Raw genomic sequence first — 21,405 nt, forward strand, 5'->3', positions numbered from 1 at the left:
ATTACTGTTCCATTTGAGAAGGGCTCTTCTCCCTCACTGGTTTTGCATGTTCACGTCATGGGCCATAGCCCCATGCAATTCGCAACATATCATACGAAATGGATGACGTAGTAGACAATTGTGACCAATTTCGGGGACCAGTTTTGTATCGTATTTGCCAAGGCAGCAGCTACTCTTCGTGAGCACTACTTTCAAAACTACTGTCTGAAATTATACAAAACATTTTAGAGCATCACTTTAATCAAACTTCCTCATGGATTGTAGCTTGAAGGCTTGACTGCCACTGCACAACACGACCACATGGGTCTCCCTGTTTGTAGACTACTACTAAGAGATGATAATGGATTGAGGCACTTGTTTTTCTCCCTTGAAATACTGTAGTTGCTGTGGCACTGGCAGGCACCCAAAAAAAGTGAATGAATGGGGATTTAGGTGACGGAATGGACCATTTGATTTTCCATTCCTACTCAAGTAGAGAATAACAACATTACTACTCATGCTCTGTCTATCACGACCAAAAAAGCCTGGTATATATTATTGTTGTGGGAGAGGCTATAAGGACACAGCTGACGCTTAAACCAACTAGCCAAAACTTAAAACTGACCCTTACCTTTACCCTAACCTTAACAAAACCTTTAGCGCTGACCCTAACACGTACCCTATCTCGTAACACTAATCTTAACCTAATTTTAATAAATTCTGAAATGAAATATCTGTTTGGTGCATCAGACGTTGTAGCCTTTTCCTATTACTGTCAATCACTCTTCTTAAGAGCTCTTAGGAGTCAACAGCAACTTGAAACAACACACTCTCTATTCCTCCATAGATACTGTTAGGCCATAGAAGTTTAATTACATATTTAATTACACATTTAACAGATGCCCCTCTTCACTTTTCTCAAAAATGCAATAGAAATCTGGAAAATTACCATCCCATTTTAGATTCCATTGTTTAGGTTCCTGTGATCATGTCTCTCCACGTTCTTTCGTCAGGTACCCACGTCATGGAGGGTTCTGGGAAGATATTGATCACAGCAGTAGGTGTCAACTCCCAGACCGGCATCATTTTCACACTGCTTGGAGCCGAGGAAGACGAAGATGACGATGAGGACGAAAAGGCGGAGAAGGAAAGGAAAAAGAGGGAGAAAGAGGAGAAGAAGAAAGAGAATGAGAGGAAAAAGAAAGAGAAGAAAGAAAAGAAGGACAAGAAAGACAAACTGGACAAGAAAAGTATGTTGAACTGGATTGTACTTTCATAGCCATCTGCCACTAAATGTGTCAAACAAACCTCTCACCTCTGTTACAAATAGACCTACTTGCTTTTGATTGAGACTCACCATAGGAGTAAACATAAAATGGAATTGTTTTGAAAAACCCTGTCCAACAAGTGCTATAAGATATTCCATTATGCTATAATTTATCCTATAAGGCATACACTTGCTACATTGTGCCAGTGGCATGACATAAAGCTATTTTCTTCCATAGAGGTGATATCAGACAAGGTTATTCACTCTTTATTAACTGAAGTGGTCAATCAATCATTCAAGAGAGATAGTAAAATGAAGTTTTTGGCTTTGGGTCATCTATTAAAATGCCTGAAAAGGTTTAAACTATCTTCAATGATAAGATGTCTGTCAATGGTGTGTGAGTGACATGCACATTCAATATTTCCACTCAGATGCTGGGCAAATGATAAAAACACTATGAATAACAAAGTTCCCACTTTACACCACAATACACAAACAGTTTCTATAGCTGAATTGTGGTGCATGTTAATAACAGCATGTGGGAGCACTATAGAAGATGCAGACTTAAGATCTCAGTTGGTTAACATCTCAGTTGGTTAACATCTCAGTTGGTTAACATCTCAGTTGGTTAACATCTCAGTTGGTTAACATATCAGTTAACTGGCTGCAGTTGGGTTAGTTGGACCATGAAGCTCTCTCCTGTCACACCCCGGCTAAAAACAGTTACTGCCTGTGAATTAAACAACCTGGTCCTTAGCTTCCTGCCAGGAGTGTTAGGGGAGCGTTGTCTTTAACTCTGTAATCCCAGTATCATTGATCAGGGGATTGTCATAGTGAGGGAGTACACTATTAGGGAGTTGAGACAGGAATGCATGTCAGAGCATTTACACCTCTTAGTTTCCAATGTGATGTATAAGGGCTAGCCGTCAATTAAACTCACATCCAAGGGTTCACATTACAACTAGAAGGGTTTTGCCACTCTGCAAAAGGGAGAAGCTCTTTGCTGATGTGTAAATGGATCCGTTTTTAAGTGCAGTCGTTTCTTTCTCTCCACAGATAAGAAAGACGAGAAAAACAAGAAAGGTAGGTTTGTTATTGTGTGTTATATCTACACTGCTCAAAAAAATAAAGGGAACACTAAAATAACACATCCTAGATCTGAATGAATGAAATAATCTTATTAAATACTTTTTTCTTTACATAGTTGAATGTGCTGACAACAAAATCACACAAAAATAATCAATGGAAATCCAATTTATCAACCCATGGAGGTCTGGATTTGGAGTCACACTCAAAACTAAAGTGGAAAACCACACTACAGGCTGATCCAACTTTGATGTAATGTCCTTAAAACAAGTCAAAACGAGGCTCAGTAGTGTGTGTGGCCTCCACGTGCCTGTATGACCTCCCTACAACGCCTGGGCATGCTCCTGATGAGGTGGCGGATGGTCTCCTGAGGGATCTCCTCCCAGACCTGGACTAAAGCATCCGCCAACTCCTGGACAGTCTGTGGTGCAACGTGGCGTTGGTGGATGGAGCGAGACATGATGTCCCAGATGTGCTCAATTGGATTCAGGTCTGGGGAACGGGCGGGCCAGTCCATAACATCAATGCCTTCCTCTTGCAGGAACTGCTGACACACTCCAGCCACATGAGGTCTAGCATTGTCTTGCATTAGGAGGAACCCAGGGCCAACCGCACCAGCATATGGTCTCACAAGGGGTCTGAGGATCTCATCTCGGTACCTAATGGCAGTCAGGCTACCTCTGGCGAGCACATGGAGGGCTGTGCGGCCCCCCAAAGAAATGCCACCCCACACCATGACTGACCCACCGCCAAACCGGTCATGCTGGAGGATGTTGCAGGCAGCAGAACGTTCTCGACGGCGTGTCCAGACTGTCACGTCTGTCACATGTACTCAGTGTGAACCTGCTTTCATCTGTGAAGAGCACAGGGCGCCAGTGGCGAATTTGCCAATTTTGGTGTTCTCTGGCAAATGCCAAACGTCCTGCACGGTGTTGGGATGTAAGCACAACCCCCACCTGTGGACATCGGCCCTCATACCACCCTCATGGAGTCTGTTTCTGACCGTTTGAGCAGACACATGCATATTTGTAGCCTGCTGGAGGTCATTTTGCAGGGCTCTGGCAGTGTTCCTCCTGCTCCTCCTTGCACAAAGGCAGAGGTAGCGGTCCTGCTGCTGGGTTGATGCCCTCCTACGGCCTCCTCCACGTCTCCTGATGTACGGGCCTGTCTCCTGGTAGTGCCTCCATGATCTGGACACTACGCTGACAGACACAGCAAACCTTCTTGCCACAGCTCGCATTGATGTGCCATCCTGGATGAGCTGCACTACCTGAGCCACTTGTGTGGGTTGTAGACTCCGTCTCATGCTACCACTAGAGTGAAAGCACCGCCAGCATTCAAAAGTGACCAAAACATTAGCCAGGAAGGATAGGAACTGAGAAGTGGTCTGTGGTTACCACCTGCAGAACCACTCCTTTATTGGGGGTGTCTTGCTAATTGCCTATAATTTCCACCTGTTGTCTATTCCATTTGCACAACAGCATGTGAAATTTATTGTCAATCAGTGTTGCTTCCTAAGTGGACAGTTTGATTTCACAGAAGTGTGATTGACTTGGAGTTACATTGTGTTGTTTAAGTGTTCCCTTTATTTTTTTGAGCAGTATATATTGAAGCTGCTAGTTTTTATTTGTGTGCACTTCGCGAGCATGGTGTGTTTATATTGAGTACTGTATAGTTTGGTTTGTGTGTTTATATAGACTCTGTATGATCTGGTCTGCGTGAGGTGGGTAAAGTCTGAGCTAGGCCTCGCTACGAATCGCTCCGGCCGCCGGTGCGGCCCTGTGTTTCCCTGAGGGCATATGGTAATGTGTGTGTCCATGTGGTCCTGAGCAGCAGGTGCTCTTGACTCTTCTCATGGTGATTAGGACCAAGGAGATTACAGCTCTTAATCTCAGCAGCTGCTTTCCCCCTCTGCTTTTCTTCCTTTAGCTAACAACCTGTACTGTTTTCGGATCAGCACACTTAAACACTTACACACACACACGCTCACTCACACATTTGCCTGGATGAACAAGGTCCCTTTACTTCACTTACTAACGTGTTGAGTATTTAGGGTTCTAGTGAGTGTGTGTTTGTACATTTACAGAACGTGGGCATGTTTTGGGATGATGGCGGTTGGATTGGCTTGTAGAGAATCTCAGCCAAGAAAGAGCAATAATCCCCAGACTAGGATTAAAGACTGTGAGCCAAACACCATAGTGTCACTGCGGTGTATTACATAGAATAGCACCCCCTATCTGTTTCCATGCAGTATCAACAACCCCTGCCATCCAACTATGACTCCTTACACACCAATGTACTATTTTATTTCCCACATTTAATTATTTGTTAATTGGATGCATCAACAATTCTTATTACAACTATTGTATTATGAGGTGCTCATGTTTGCTAATGTTTGACTTTTTTATCTAATGTATCTGGAAAAAATAAAGAGACAACTGAAGAGAATGTATTGATAGTGTAAAAGTAGTTTTCTCCTGGTTTTTACTGCCTTATGCCTTATCTTATTCCTTACACTCAGGGAGTATAATTACCCAGGGAGTATAGTTACTCAAGGACTATTGTTAGTTACTCAGGGACTATAGTTAGTTACTCAGAGAGTCTAATTATTCAGGTAGTATAGTTATTTACTCAGGGAGTGTAGTTGCTTAGGGCGCATAGTTAGTTACTCAGAGTATTTTTTAAATATTGTTTTTATTTCACCTTTATTTAACCAGGTAGGCAAGTTGAGAACAAGTTCTCATTTACAATTGCGACCTGGCCAAGATAAAGCAAAGCAGTTCGACAACATACAAAAACACAGAGTTACACATGGAGTAAAACAACATACAATCAATGATACAGTAGACAAAAATAAGACTATATACAATGTGAGCAAATGATGTGAGATAAGGGAGGTAAAGGCAAAAAAAGGCCATGGTGGCAAAGTAAATAAAGTATAGCAAGTAAAACACTGGAATGGTAGAATTATAATTTGAAGAAAGTTCAAAGTTAAAATATAAATAATATGGTGCACAGGAGCAAAATAATAAATAAAATAAATAAATACAGTAGGGGAAGAGGTAGTAGTTTGGGCTAAATTATAGATGGGCTATGTACAGGTGCAGTGATCTGGGAGCTGCTCTGATAGCTGGTGCTTAAAGCTAGTGAGGGAGAAAAGTGTTTCCAGTTTCAGAGATTTTTGTAGTTCGTTCCAGTCATTGGCAGCAGAGAACTGGAAGGAGAGACGACCAAAGGAGGAGTTGGCTTTAGGGGTGACCAGAGAGATATACCTGCTGGAGCGCGTGCTACAGGTGGGTGCTGCTATGGTGACCAGTGAGCGGAGATAAGGGGGGACTTTACCTAGCAGGGTCTTGTAGATGACCTGGAGCCAATGTGTTTGGCGACGATTATGAAGCGAAGGCCAGCCAATGAGAGCGTACAGGTCGCAGTGGTGGGTAGTATATGGGGCTTTGGTGACAAAACGGATGGCACTGTGATAGACTGCATCCAGCTTGTTGAGTAGGGTATTGGAGGCTATTTTGTAAATGACATTGCCGAAGTCGAGGATTGGTAGGATGGTCAGTTTTACGAGGGTATGTTTGGCAGCATGAGTGAAGGATGCTTTGTTGCGAAATAGGAAGCCAATTCTAGATTTAACTTTGGATTGGAGATGATGGATGTGAGTCTGGAAGGAGAGTTTACAGTCTAACCAGACACCTAGGTATTTGTAGTTATCCACAAATTCTAAGTCAGAACCGTCCAGAGAAGTGATGCTGGACAGGCGGGCAGGTGCAGGCAGCGATCGGTTGAAGAGCATGCATTTAGTTTTACTTGTATTTAGGAGCAGTTGGATGGCATTGAAGCTCGTCTGGAGGGTTGTTAACACAGTGTCCAAAGAAGGGCCAGAAGTATACAGAATGGTGTCGTTTGCGTAGAGGTGGATCAGAGATTCACCAGCAGCAAGAGCGACATCATTGATGTATACAGAGAAAAGAGTTTGCCCAAGAATTGAACCCTGTGGTACCCCCATAGAGACTGCCAGAGGTATGGACAGCAGGCCCTCCGATTTGACACACTGAACTCTATCAGAGAAGTAGTTGGTGAACCAGGCGACGCAATCGTTTGAGAAACCAAGGCTACTGAGTCTGCCGATGAGGATGTGGTGATTAACAGAGTCAAAAGCTTTGGCCAGGTCAATGAATACGGCAGCACAGTATTGTTTCTTATCGATGGCGGTTACGATGTCGTTTAGGACCTTGAGCGTGGCTGAGGTGCACCCATGACCAGCTCTGAAACCAGATTGCATAGAGGAGAGGGTGCGGTGGGATTCGAAATGGTCGGTAATCTGTTTGTTGACTTGGCTTTCGAAGACCTTAGAAAGGCAGGGTAGGATGGATATAGGTCTGTAGCAATTTGTGTCAAGAGTGTCACCTCCTTTGAAGAGGGGGATGACAGCAGCTGCTTTCCAATCTATGCGAATCTCAGACGACACGAAAGAGAGGTTGAACAGGCTAGTAATAGGGGTTGCAATAATTTCGGCAGAATTTTAGAAAGAAAGGGTCCAGATTGTCAAGCCCAGCTGATTTGTAGGGGTCCAGATTTTGCAGCTCTTTCAGAACATCAGCTGAATGGATTTGGGAGAAAGAGAAATGGGGGAGGCTTGGGCGAGTAGCTGTGGGGGGTGCAGTGCTGTTGAATGCAGTAGGGGTAGTTAGGTGGAAAGCATGGCCAGCCGTAGAAAAATGCTTATTGAAATTCTCAATTATAGTGGGCTTATCGGTGGTGACAGAGTTTCCTATCCTCAGTGCAGTGGGCAGTTGGGAGGAGGTGTTCTTATTCTCCATGGACTTTACAGTGTCCCAGAACTTTTTAGAGTTTGAGTTGCAGGAAGCAAATTTCTGTTTATAAAAAGCTAGCCTTGGCGTTTCTAACTGCCTGTGTGTATTGGTTTCTAACTTCTCTGAAAAGTTGCATATCGCGGGGGCAGTTCGATGCTAATGCAGAACGCCACAGGATATTTTTGTGTTGGTTAAGGGCAGTCAGGTCTGGGGAGAACCAAGGGCTATATCTGTTCCTGGTTCTAAATTTCTTGAAAGGGGCATGCTTATTTAAGATGGTGAGGAAGGCATTTAAAAAAAATAACCAGGCATCCTCTACTGACGGGATGAGGTCAATATCTTTCCAGGATACCAGGGCCAGGTCGATTAGAAAGGCTTGCTCGTTGAAATGTTTCAGGGAGCGTTTGACAGTGATGAGTGGAGGGCGTTTGACCTCTGAACCATTACGGGTGCAGGCAATGAGGCAGTGATCGCTGAGATCTTGGTTGAAAACAGCAGAGGTGTATTTAGAGGGCACGTTGGTTAGGATGAAATCTATGAGGGTGCCAGTGTTTGCGGCTTTGGGGTTGTACCTGGTGGGTTCATTAATAATTTGTGTGAGATTGAGGGCATCAAGCTTGGATTGTAGGATGGCTGGGGTGTTAATGTCCCAGTTTAGGTCACCTAGTAGCACGAGCTCTGAAGATAGATGGGGGGCAATCAGTTCACATATGGTGTCCAGAGCACAGCTAGGGGCCGAGGGGGGTCTATAGCAGGCGGCGACGGTGAGAGACTTGTTTTTGGAGAGGTGGATTTTTAAAAGTAGAAGTTCAAATTGTTTGGGTACAGACCTGGATAGCAGAACAGAGCTCTGCAGGCTATCTCTGCAGTAGATTGCAACACCGCCCCCTTTGGTCGTTCTATCTTGTCTGAAAACGTTGTAGTTAGGGATGAAGATTTCAGAGTTTTTGGTGGACTTCCTAAGCCAAGATTCAGACACAGCTAGGACATCCGGGTTGGCAGAGTGAGCTAAAGCAGTGAATAAAACAAACTTAGGGAGGAGGCTTCTAATGTTAACATGCATGAAACCAAGGCTATTACGGTTACAGAAGTCATCAAAAGAGAGCGCCTGGGGAGTAGGAGTGGAGCCAGGCACTGCAGGGCCTGGATTCACCTCTACATCCCCAGAGGAGCAGAGAAGAATGAGTATAAGGGTACGGCTAAAAGCTATAAGAATTGGTCGTCTGTGACGTCCAGAATAGAGAGAAAAAGGAGCAGGTTTCTGGGGGCGATAAAATAGCTTCAAGGTATAATGTACAGACAAAGGTATGGTGGGATGTGAATACAGAGGAGGTAAACCAAGGCATTTAGTGATGATGAGAGAGATATTGTCTCTAGAAACATCATTGAAACCAGAAGATGTGTCATAGCATGTGTGGGTGGAGGAACTGAGAGGTTGGATAAGGTATAATGAGCAGGGCTAGAGGCTCTACAGTGAAATAAGCCAATAAACACTAACCAGAACAGCAATGGACATTGCATATTGACATTGAGGAGAGGCATGCTTAGCCGAGTGATCAAAGGGTCCAGTGAGATTCAGACAGCTAGCCGGGCCATAGGAAGCAAGCTGGTGGAAGATGGAGGGAGGTCTGTTTTTAGCCACCTCGTGCGTTTCCGTCTGTGGGTTAGTGGGGTTCCGTGTGGAAGGGGGGACCAGTCCAAGTTGGCAAAATAGTTAGTTATAGTGGCCCAAGAAAAGTGTCCGATAGACCTATTCAGATCGCAGCCGATAAGACAGCTAACGATTAACGATTAGTGGGCCGCAGATGGGCGATCAGGTTACGTCGCGACAGAGGGGCCAGTTGGATAACTCCCTCGGGCAGATAAAGTCGGTGGTCCAGTCGTGAGGGCCCGATGGGGCTCCGCATCGGCAGTAAAGCGGGTCAGGATAGGTGATTGTAGCCCAGGAGACACTTCAGCTGGCTAGCTCAGGAAAAGCCCACGAGTGGCTGACGGAACTCTTCAGCTGGCTAGCTCCGGGATAATGTGTGTTAATTCCGGGACCGACGTTGCCAATAGTCACTCAGGTAGCAGCTAGTTAGCTGCAAGATCCAGGTGTAAATGTCCAGAGCCTGCGGTAGAAATCGGGGAAAGGAGAGAGAATAGGTCCGGTGTGCTCTGGTCTGAGTCGCGCTGTACAAAAACTGGCGATAGCTTTTCGAGCTAATGGATAGCTGAGGACAGCTAACCGTGGCTAGCTGAACTCCAACGTTAGCCAGTGAAAATGGCTAACCTCTGGCTAGCTTCTGTATAGTTATAGTTACTCGGGGAGTATAGTTAGTCACTCAGGGAATATATCCACTTCTGGAGTATAGTTAGTTACTCATTGAGTATAGTTAGTTACTCAGAGAGCATAGTTACTCAGTGAGTATAGTTACTCACAGAGTATAGTTATTCGGGGAGTATAGTTACACTCTTGTCATCTCTGAAGAAATTAGTTTTGATGGGCTCATGTTGTGAATTAGATGTGAACCCGATGTTTCCCAAAATGTCTCTATTTCAACTTAATGTCATTTGAACCCATCCTCTCGTCTCCCTCAGGTAAGTCTAAGGGTGGTGCAGGCGTGGAGATGCAGCCCCTAAACAGTGACGATGGAGGAGAGGAGAAGAAGAAAGCCAACCTACCAAAGAAGGAAAAGTCTGTGCTCCAGGGGAAGTTGACCAAATTAGCGGTGCAGATCGGCAAAGCAGGTAAAACCATCACAAGGGAAGCCCTCTATTTCAGCCAAGCAAAATTCAGAATTCTGAAAGTGCGTTTGATTTCCACAGCGGATTGTCTCAGTTTGTCATCATTAAAGATATTTTCCTCTTTCCTATCCTTTCCCCTGTCCAGGCCTGTTCATGTCGGGATTAACAGTAATCATCCTGATAACTCTGTTTATGGTGGACACTTTCTGGATCCAGGGCCTACCATGGGTCGCGGACTGCACACCCATCTACATACAGTTCTGTGTCAAGTTCTTCATCATTGGCGTAACTGTGCTAGTGGTGGCCGTGCCCGAAGGGCTCCCCTTGGCCGTCACCATCTCATTGGCATACTCTGTCAAAGTAGGTATCACTACTATGTTAATACAGTATGTATAATTCAGACAGGAGTAATTAAGAAACGCATTGCCAGATCACAAATAATAGCCTCCTCTCTTCCTCAGAAAATGATGAAAGACAACAACCTGGTGAGGCACCTGGATGCCTGTGAAACCATGGGCAATGCCACAGCCATCTGCTCTGACAAAACGGGGACATTAACCATGAACAGGATGACCGTGGTCCAGGCTTATCTGGGAGCCAGGCACTACAGGGTGGTTCCTGAGCCTGACCTCATCCCAGGCAAAGTCTTGGACCTGCTCATTATGGGCATCGGAGTCAACTGTGCTTACACTTCCAAGATCATGGTAAGTGAAAATATTTCATTCTGTTGAGATTTTCAACTCTGGCAAACAGAACACAAAAAGATCTGCAATAAAGCTCTTTTCTTGGCAATCTTTTATTGACATCTGTGCAAATACATTGAGTGCCAGGTCAGGGATTTCAAGCCAGAGCCAAATCCTCTTGCATTGATATCAATGGGAAATATTTGTAAAGAATTTCATTTATGTTAGCTGATTTGAAGTTTGGAACTGACCTTAATGTGTAAATGGTGTGTCTCAGTCTCCTGAGAAGGAGGGCGGGCTGCCGCGCCAAGTGGGCAACAAGACTGAATGTGCCTTGCTGGGCTTTGTCTTGGATCTGAGACGGGACTATATGACCATCCGCAATGAGATCCCAGAGGAGAAGCTCTTCAAGGTCTACACCTTCAACTCAGTCAGGAAGTCCATGAGCACGGTGCTAAAGAACGCAGATGGGAGCTACCGCATGTTCAGCAAAGGAGCATCAGAGATCCTCCTGAAGAAGTAGGCCGGGACTTTCTGTTTTTCCCTTTCGTGCAAATTAACTCAACAAATTAACTTGCTCAGTATTATTTGTCAGAAACCTAATATGAATATAAACTTAATATAAATATAAACCTAATATATATATATATATAGTATATAAATATAAACCTAATATATACAGTATATAAACTTAATATAAATATAAACCTAATATAAATATAAACCTAATATATACAGTATATAAATATAAACCTAATATATACAGTATATAAACTTAATATAAACCTAATAGAAATATAAACCTAAAATAAATTCTCTCTTTATCTCAACGCAGGTGTTGTAAGATCATGACAGCCAATGGGGAGGCTAAGGTCTTCAAGTCCAGGGACAGAGATGACGTGGTGAAGAAGGTGATCGAGCCCATGGCCTCCGAGGGCCTCAGGACCATCTGCCTGGCCTACAGGGACTTCCCCCCTGCCGATGGCGAGCCTGACTGGGAAAACGAAACTGACATCCTCACTGGCCTCACCTGTTTGTGTGTGGTGGGCATCGAGGACCCCGTACGGCCAGAGGTAAAAGGGCCATTGGAGCCCAAACAAAGGTTCTTGTTGCAAAGGTCCAATTAATTGAAGAAGGTAAATGTTTGTGTTGCTATAACACTCAACAATGTACATGTATAATCACCCTAAAAAGGAAAGCAGGTGTTTGTGAGTGTGTCTCTGGGGCGTTGGATTATAAGCAAAACACGCATTTCCATAATCTGAAGAGAAAAAATGGACAGTAAGGTATTCTTCTTCCACCCTAGGTCCCTGACGCCATTAAGAGGTGTCAGCGCGCTGGCATCACGGTGCGCATGGTCACAGGTGACAACATCAACACGGCTCGGGCTATCGCTAGCAAGTGCGGCATACTGCAGCCCGGAGATGACTTCCTCTGTATAGACGGCAAAGAGTTCAACCGACGAATTAGAAACGAACTGGGAGAGGTAATATTCCTCTCACAAAATAGAACTGTTTCTGTAAAAAAAAAATGGGATGATACAGTAACCCAAGGAACTGTCTACTTCCAGATTGAGCAGGAGCGCATTGATAAGATTTGGCCCAAACTCCGTGTGCTTGCAAGATCCTCACCCACTGACAAACATACCTTAGTGAAAGGTATGTTTGTGGTTATTCTTTTTCATTCATCACTATCTTTGGAAAGTTACAGATACATTTTTGGGTCACACATATTATTATCTAAAGGGATGATGCTTGCCTCTGTTCACAGGTATAATGGATAGCACTGTACAAGAACCAAGACAAGTTGTTGCTGTAACAGGAGATGGTACTAATGACGGCCCTGCCTTGAAGAAAGCTGATGTTGGATTTGCCATGGTATTATTATACTCCAAGATCTGGCACATGTTATGTCCCATCAATATTACATGAGTAGGTTCTCTCTCTCATTCAACCAGACAGATACTTTTGGTGCTGTGACTAATACGCTGTGACATGATGTGCCCACAGGGCATTGCAGGCACGGATGTGGCCAAAGAGGCCTCAGACATCATCCTGACAGATGACAACTTCAGCAGCATCGTCAAGGCGGTGATGTGGGGACGGAACGTCTACGATAGCATCTCCAAGTTTCTCCAGTTCCAGCTGACGGTTAATGTGGTGGCTGTCATTGTGGCCTTCACCGGAGCCTGCATCACACAGGTGAGACACTCTCTATTTCTGCCATGTTCATCCTTCCCATCTTGCCTTTCTGCTTGTAAAGTTGAGGCACAGAGAGTCTAACTGCCTATAGGGAGTTTTTATTATCTACTCTACAAGTTACAACTGTCTTTGAAAAGTGGAGCGCTACACATAACTCAAACTACATCTCCCCTCAGGACTCTCCTCTCAAAGCTGTCCAGATGCTGTGGGTGAACCTGATCATGGACACCTTTGCCTCGCTGGCCCTGGCCACTGAGCCCCCAACTGAGTCTCTCCTGCTGAGGAAGCCATACGGCCGCAACAAGCCCCTCATCTCTCGAACCATGATGAAGAACATCCTGGGCCACGCCGTCTACCAGCTCACCATCATCTTCACTCTGTTGTTCGCCGGTGAGTACCGCCTGGGGTCAATTCAGTTAGTCGTGCCAATTGGACATTGACATTAAAATTCATGTATTTTTTTCCCCTCTATGAAATCTAACTTTGTTCTTGATAAAGTTATGAAAGCAAATATATCGTATTACGTGATCGTATTGCTGGTCTCCAGTGGGCCTGTCAGTATGCACTGCACCTATGTTTCCACCACAGGGGAGCAGATGTTCGACATTGATAGTGGGAGGTACGCGCCACTCCACGCCCCTCCCTCAGAACATTACACAATTGTCTTCAACACCTTCGTCATGATGCAACTCTTCAACGAGATCAACGCCCGCAAGATCCACGGCGAGCGCAACGTCTTTGACGGCATCTTCAAAAATATGATCTTCTGCTCCATTGTGTTCGGAACGTTCATCATCCAGGTGAGCAGCATTCAGATCCATACAGGAAATTCACACAGGGGATTTCATATTGGAAAGAAAGTAGCAATGCTCTCCAATCACCCTGTGTTTTGTCATCCAGATTGTGATAGTGCAGTTTGGAGGGAAACCTTTCAGCTGTGTGGGCCTCACCATCGACCAATGGCTCTGGTGTGTCTTCTTGGGCTTTGGATGTCTACTGTGGGGTCAGGTGAGCTTCTTGCCGGTTTCTAATGTCCTTCAAAGTCCCTGTGATCTACTTGCCTGTTAATAAATGACAAGAGGTAAGCTGAATGACTCTACCTCGCACACAGTTCCTTCCTCCTCTGTCTCTCCTTCAGTACTGCATCGTCACTCTGCCTCCCGCTTTGTATGTTTTCACCATTTGAGTTTGTGTTTCATTTATAGGTGGTCACCACTGTCCCCACCAGCCGGCTGAAGTTCCTGAAGTCTGCAGGCCATGGCACACAGCAGGCGGAGATCCCTGAGGAGGAGCTGGAGGAGATGGAGGACCTAGACGAGATCGACCACGCTGAGATGGAGATGAGGAGGGGACAGGTTCTCTGGTGCAGAGGTCTAGGCAGGATCCAGACTCAGGTATGTATGGTCAACTCACAATTACATCTCAGCTCACAATCATCCCTCAGCTTTACACCAAACCATAGCTACCATTGGCCTGGATACAAACTCAGTATTGTGCTTTATTAACTTTCAATGGGGTCTCAATACTCATATTTTGACTGTGTCTTTGTCCCCAAACTGTCCAGATCCGCGTAGTGAATGCCTTCCGAGACACTATGTCCCCCTACGAGGGCCTGGAGACCCCGGAGTCCCGCAACTCCATCCACAACTTCATGACAACCCCAGAGTTCAGGATAGAAGACTCAGAGCCACAGATCCCACTCATCGACGACACAGAGGGGGAGGACGATGCTCCCACCAAGCGCAACGCTACACAGACTCTGCCCCCACACTCCAAACTGGCCACCCTCCCGTCCTCGCCCAACCAGAACAATAACGCTGTGGACATGGTCATCCCCCTCCACAAGGAGAGCCCAAAGATTAGCGGGAATGAGAGTGCTGTGCTTCCGACATGCCCTGGGAGCCCGCTGAACAGCCTGGAGACCTCCCTCTGAGCTGGACCGTAGTACCAGTAATGGCCCACTGACCTCAGCCCACTTAACAATACCAAGATGTGGGGAGAGGGGGCTTCTAGAAGTTTTGGTTTGGACTGGAATTGAGGACATCAGATATTTCAGATTTTGATGGTCTTGTATCGATGGAGAGGTGCACATTTTGAGTGAAAGAGGCTGGGACGCATTGCTGTACATCAGCAATACTTCTAAAGAATTAATGCATTGGCTATGTATATTTTTACGATTTCATTCATGTTGTGAAAGCAGACCTGTTTACACATTTGTGAATCTTTGATTGTCTGTGAAAGACCTACGTAATAACATGTACAACGTGGGGCTGTGAAATTAAAAAAATATATATACTGTATTTTAGATATTGCTGTTTTTTAGGAGAAAACAGGTTTCTATTGAAACTGAACTATTTTGCCTGCAAGTTCTATTTGGTATGTATTTTGCTAGGTACATAGAAATATCTAGCAAAATAAGAATACTTGTGTAGAAACTTGTGTAAGAAAGTGGTTTTATGGTCTGTTAGGAGAGGTTACAATAACTGGAAAACAGCCACAAATATCCATGAACACAATTCCACACTGTAAATATTCACTCTGTTCCCAATCATTCCAAAACTAAATTTCATGTTTACTGGAAAGTGGAGCTTCCATTTGTCACTAGTGCTATAAATCTAGACCACAGATGATAAGCACCGACTCCATGGAAAGGCTCATTATGAATCAAGGATACTATACATACTCTACATACTGTACAATGTGTCTGTAGAGATAATTATGTGTAGTGGGTGTATTGTTGGTTTTAAGTCATTTTTTACCATTTTAAATCAGGAGTAGGTTGTTGCCTGATCAAAAAGCACGTAATTCAAAGACGTTCAATGTGCTGAATGGTTTTGATGACCTGGGTTGTATTTCACAAATAGGATCAAAGGGTTTGCCCAGCTAACTGATATAACTTGATTCTCCTTATCATTAACATGTACAGTGAGTTGATAAAGTAATACTTACCCATTGATGCCCCTTTCCATTTGACCTCTCCTGTGAACTGACCTGGGAGATTTGGGTTGTTATTATTTTAAAGCTGACTACCATATTGATTCTGCTTTTTGAAATACCCTCCAGGAAACATAGAACTACTCAAGATACAGGGGACTTTAGACTCTCAGCACAGTACTTTAATGCATTAAACCTCCTTCAGAGAGACTTGATATTTTGTCAAATATAGCCTAGCTTTGTATCTTCTTTGAGAAAACTAAGTAGTTTTCATCCCTCACAAAAGTCAGAGTATCATCATTTTGGAGGTAGGATTGAAAAGGATTCAAAACAGTTTTTGGGGGGGCGGGGGGGGGGGCAAGCCTACAGTAAAAACACCATTTATCTCATTGGAAATAGTTTACATGTTTACCCAATGAATTGCTTTTGGGTGCTATTCAACAAACACAGAAAGCAAAAATCCTGAAATGCCAAAATAAAAACGTTGTCCTGGGCTGTGGAGATTGTTTTGTTACGTTACTATTGTTTTATTACATTTTCACAGTGCAGGACCAATTCTATGTTTCTGGAATCCAGGGCCCATATCCATAAACCATCTGAGTAGGAGTGCTGATCTAGGATCTGTCCATTTAATCTTGTTCATTATGATCTAACAGATTCAAATGATCCTAGATCAGCACTTCTACTCTGAGATACTTTGTGGATACGGACATATTTATTTGGGATTTCTTCTCTGTATTGCAATTTCAAACTTCATATTAAGAAGAAAGAAGGTATAAATCACAATCCAATGGAAGTACTGTAGGTGGTAAAAAATGAAGAAAGATTCCATAAGCAACTTTTGTTTGTTTCTCTGTAGTTTCATTCCACATTGGGAATTACTGTTTATCCACCTCTTTAAGTATTTTTTTTATCTCAATATTTGGTAATAAAGTACTTTGTGTCTGTTTATTTTGAGCAGTGTAAATGGCTGTTGTGGTCGATATTCATTTTCGAAACTTGTTGAGTAATGTGTATGGTTTTTGAAAATAAAATATGAATATTTAGCTTATCTAAATGGTTTTGAATCTGTCCTCTATATATTTTACCTTTTCTCAACATTCAGTCATTATTGCAACACTAATTTAAAAAGACTACACCACACCATCATTCCCGCAACAAGGTGGATAAGTTAGTGCTATCCATCATCCCAAGGATCCCGATTAGCATGGACCATGGTGGCTATGTCCTAAGGATTCCAAAGAGCATGGACCATGGTGGAGACTATTTTACTTTCAGTTTTTTTCCACCAACTTCAAACAGCCGTAAACACTATTTTTTGTTATTGGAAATATATTTCACAGCAATTTAGATGGTACAATGACTCCCTACACCGTTCAGGGCTTTTTGTATCACATAAACTGAAATTGAAGAGTGTAGAATTTCAGCAACCAGGAAATGACAGAGCGATTTCTACATTGACGCTTGCGCCAGTCTGCCATTTTTCGTTGTGCTCGAGGAGATTACCACACTTTTTAGTGATGCCAATATAAGAGAGGGAGGGTGGTTTTCCCCTCTCCGGTCTGGCTTTTTTTGTCAGAAAATCTGCAATCTGCAATTTTTGTATTGGCCAAAATGTTTTTTTTTTTTTGTGAAAAGAAATTGTGAAACACTATCATTCCACTATTACTGCAGATATATTATGCACATTTTCTGAAATTACAATCCAAAAATTCTACATGTAGCTCCTTTAATGAGGGATTTTTCGCTTTTACTTCAGTCATTTTCTGTTAAGGAATTTCACTTTAACTCAGGTATGACAGGTATTACTTTTTCAATAATATACTATTATAATACTAGCATTGTAAACAGGGAGAACCAGATACTGGTTGGGAATGGGATCAGTGTTGCCAACAAATTTTCAGGGGAAGTTGCTAGAGGCAGGTCGATTTGTTGCTAAAAGACATTGTGATGTCATTGCGTGATGACGTCATTACGTAATAACGTAAAACTGCATCATTACGTAGAATACACAATAGCGTTACTCAAATTGACTGGCCATCTCGGCTAAAAATATGATTTGACATTTGTTAGTTTACATTTGTTTGTTTATTATCATATATTTTTATTTGTAAAAGTAATAGAAACACAACACATTTTATATGATCAGATATTTTTATTTTTAAACACAACACATTGAATTATTAAACAATTACACATTATTGAACAATTACATTTTATTTATTTTATTTTCAACTAGTAAACCTACACATTCTGAACAATTATAGTTTTAAGCAGTGTATTGGTAGTTAACATGCTACCTAACTGATCAACAATTATAGGTACAAGCTAATAACAAGGTATATATGCTATCTTATTGAACAAGCAACTTAACTCAAATAATGATGTGTGCGCTAGGCATCTCTCTCCAGCTCTCTCCATGTTGTTGTGCTGCTTGGCTGGCTAGCTGCTCAATGGTTTCCTCCAGATATTGCCACTGTTCTCGCACACACTGCAGTACACACTGCCACCATCAGCTGTGTGTCTCCGCCAGTTCCAGAAAGTCCACTCCTTGCATACGTACTGTAGATATGATGAATCATAGATAGGCAAGGAAATCCTCTTCATCTTCACAGTCCAACTGCATTGTCACGGAGCTGGAACCAGCAGTAGAGGATGGAGTGGCCTTAAAGCTGTATGCTGCTGTGGTGCCAACCTGCTGCAGAACTTCACTTGGTAGTTTATGCTGGTAACAGGTATCACCAGCCAGCTTCAGTCCATACTGCACCAGGAGTATGGAGTTGAGAGTGTGCAGTGACATTCTATTTCTTAACTTTGACTTGACCACACTCATTAGGCTGAACAGCCGTTCAACCTCCGCATTTGAGTGTGGCAAGGAGAGGGCAGCGAGTGCAGCTTTGCACAGTTCTTCAAATGGATTTGACCCGGAAGAGTCCGTGTAGTTATTGACTTCACTCCAACACTTGACTGTATTTTCAGTTGAGTCCCACCTAAACAGATGGATGTTTCTCCATTGGGAAATATTGTATCAATTGTTTGGGGCTGGTATCCCAGTAGCTCAGCTACATTAATCATTTCAGTGGTGCCTTTATTATGCTTTAGCGTTTCCTTAACACAGAACAAGGCCATGTTTCGCAAGGCTTCAAGGTTGTCTGGGAGCCTTGCTTGCAGCTTCTTGCTTAAAGCAACAATGTAGTTGATGCACCGTCTCCAAATTACCTTTTTGTCCTCTGGCGCAAGACTGAGTTGGTACACCGTGCTCTCGAAAAGGTACTCAATGGTGATGGACTGAGATGTCCATCAATGGCATCCTTCAGGACATACATTTTTTGCCACTGAGTTGACTACTCTGCTGCAAATTGATGTTAAGAGGTGTACCAGATTGTCCAAAAGCTTGACAGGATCTGTTTGCTCTCCCTCAAATGACTTTACTGCAACTTGTACGTTGGACAGGATTGATTTCAAGAATGTCAGGTAGACATAGTTGGTATTGTCCATGTACATGGCGTGGAGCACATCCGCCATGTAGCAATGCTCACTGGCCTTGGTCACCTCAAAGTGGAGTTTCAGTTCTTCCCACTGGCTCAATATACGAGTTACCGCAGGTTCAATCGATAGCCAACGTGTGGCACACACTTTGGTGATCTGCAGGGGATTCTGGCCACAATTAATGGAGGCATACACTGCTTTGTACGACTCGCGCCGTTTTGTGGGAATCGAAAACCAGTTGTAGGTTTCCCTGATTAAGTACTCAACACTCCTAGGGATGGTTTCTTTGGATGCTGCACTGACAGCCAATTGTAAAGAATGGCACACACAGCAGATGAGTACCAAATTGGGCAATGCACATTCTTCCTTTAAAGTCTTGTGCACCCCATTGTGCACCCCAGTCATCACGGACGCATTATCAGTGCCAATACCATGAAGATTCTCTTTTTTAAGGTTACACTTCTCAAGAAACTCAACTACCGCCTTTGCTATTGATCTGGCATCGCCCCCCCTCCAATTCAACCAGCCCAAGAAATGTGGACAACAACGGTTATTTTTTTTAGCACTGAAATACCGAATCACCACACCAGGTATTTCGAGACACTGACATCAGTGGACTCATCCAGAAGGAGACTGAACTTCTCATCCCCCACATCTGATGTTACCCTTTTGAGAAAATAAGGAGCCGGTACTCCCCTAATCATTTCCGTGCACTTGGTGCGGTGCATTTGGAAGTTTGTTGCTGCCACAGAATCTGAAAAGGCAGCTTTGCAAGCCATACCTAAATGGTCGCATGCTAGCAGAGAACAATGCTCCGCAATGGCCATTGCCATAGTAATTTCTGCACTTTTGCAGTTATCCACTTTCTTAACCAACTGTGGTAATGTAGACTGCGTTGTGGGGTTGTACGGTTTAGATTTCTTTATATGCTTTGCTGTAGTACAATGGTTTTTGATGTCATATATTTTTGCAAGCATATCTGATTTGCAGTACGCACAGTATGCCAGACAATCATCCCGAATTACTGGCTTCAGCCACCCTTTAAATTCAGGTACAGACTCCCACTCTTTTCTGTACTTCTGGCTGTACAATTTTGATTGAGACATGTTGATTGATGTTGTAAGTTCTGTTCAAGATCAAACATTTGTGACCAACTATATTCATTGGGTTTGTCTCGTCAAATGCATACTACTGCTGCTGCAGTCAGCCAACAATGACTTGCAATTTGCTGAAATTGGTGCTGGCCTGCTGCTGCCTGTGCACGAGCTGCACGCCTGCTGGTGACGTCACTCACAATGCACTTTTGCAGCCAGGCAATATATATATATATTTCCTCTCTCTCTCTCTCTCTCTCTCTCTCTATATATATATATATATATATTTTTTTTTTAAATAATTTACTTAACCTAGTTTACACATGAGTGAGATATTTTAGATGTAGCACCTTTAAAAGTCAGAAAGTGTCTGGTTTTAAATGTAGGGTACTTGAGTATAAAACTAATGGCTGTAAATCCAAATCCCTTATATTACAAAACAATCTTTATTGGTCCATACACAGGGTAAACCGGTACCACACAACAGGCTGGGAGCAACAGGGTCTTGATCAAGGGCACATCAGCAGTTAGTGGCAGCTGATATGTTGATTCCGATTGCTAGCTCACACCCGACAGATTTATTTCCATCAACATTGGGATGCTAAGTTGCAACCCTCCGTTTGCCTACTTCTCTGAGGCTAGTTCCGCCGCAGTTGGCCAAATTAGTTTGATTTTGTTTTATAAAGTTGTTCTCAAATAGGTGGGCTACTCCAACACTCAGAATCAGATGCCATTTACCGATGCAGCTATGCCAGAGGCGAAACAGAAGGGACGATTGCGCGTTCTCTTGATAAGCCTGCGAATGGGAATATGTTGCTGTCATGCAAGAATAGTCTCCACCAGGAATTATAAATGTATCGGAGTAAAAAGTACATACATTTTTTTAGAAAATGTAACGTTAGCTAGGAATGTAGCTAGTTAAGTAAAAATAAAAGTTGTTAGAAATATAAATACTCAAGTAAGTACAGATACCCCTGCCCCTGTAAAAAAAAAGTATTTGTTGGCTACTTACTTTATATTTCTGTTTTTGCCCAGTCTAAATAAATGTTAAATAAAAATGTAAAGGCAAAATTACTACAATTCCCATGAGCGCTCTGGTGTCGCTTCTGCCAGACGTTTCAACCA

At 43.3% G+C, this 21,405-nt stretch overlaps 1 protein-coding gene across 2 annotated transcripts in view; it reads left to right on the forward strand.

Moving 5' to 3' along the window:
- LOC106584599 (plasma membrane calcium-transporting ATPase 1) overlaps positions 1-16,754 on the forward strand; it is a 42,935-nt gene extending 26,181 nt beyond the window's left edge. For both annotated transcript variants that reach the window (XM_014170071.2, XM_014170072.2), the window contains exons 6-21: positions 993-1,229; positions 2,303-2,329; positions 9,733-9,882; positions 10,025-10,239; positions 10,341-10,583; positions 10,840-11,081; positions 11,398-11,635; positions 11,869-12,048; positions 12,133-12,220; positions 12,333-12,439; positions 12,572-12,763; positions 12,940-13,153; positions 13,352-13,563; positions 13,664-13,771; positions 13,969-14,157; positions 14,328-16,754. In XM_014170071.2, the coding sequence (XP_014025546.1) occupies positions 993-1,229; positions 2,303-2,329; positions 9,733-9,882; positions 10,025-10,239; positions 10,341-10,583; positions 10,840-11,081; positions 11,398-11,635; positions 11,869-12,048; positions 12,133-12,220; positions 12,333-12,439; positions 12,572-12,763; positions 12,940-13,153; positions 13,352-13,563; positions 13,664-13,771; positions 13,969-14,157; positions 14,328-14,696 (3,011 nt within the window). In that variant the 3' untranslated portion in view covers positions 14,697-16,754. The remainder of the gene's footprint in view (positions 1-992; positions 1,230-2,302; positions 2,330-9,732; positions 9,883-10,024; positions 10,240-10,340; positions 10,584-10,839; positions 11,082-11,397; positions 11,636-11,868; positions 12,049-12,132; positions 12,221-12,332; positions 12,440-12,571; positions 12,764-12,939; positions 13,154-13,351; positions 13,564-13,663; positions 13,772-13,968; positions 14,158-14,327) is intronic.
- Positions 16,755-21,405: the final 4,651 nt, after the last annotated feature.

The sequence above is a fragment of the Salmo salar genome, chromosome ssa23, assembly GCF_905237065.1.
Source record: "Salmo salar chromosome ssa23, Ssal_v3.1, whole genome shotgun sequence".
NCBI classification, from domain to species: domain Eukaryota; kingdom Metazoa; phylum Chordata; class Actinopteri; order Salmoniformes; family Salmonidae; genus Salmo; species Salmo salar.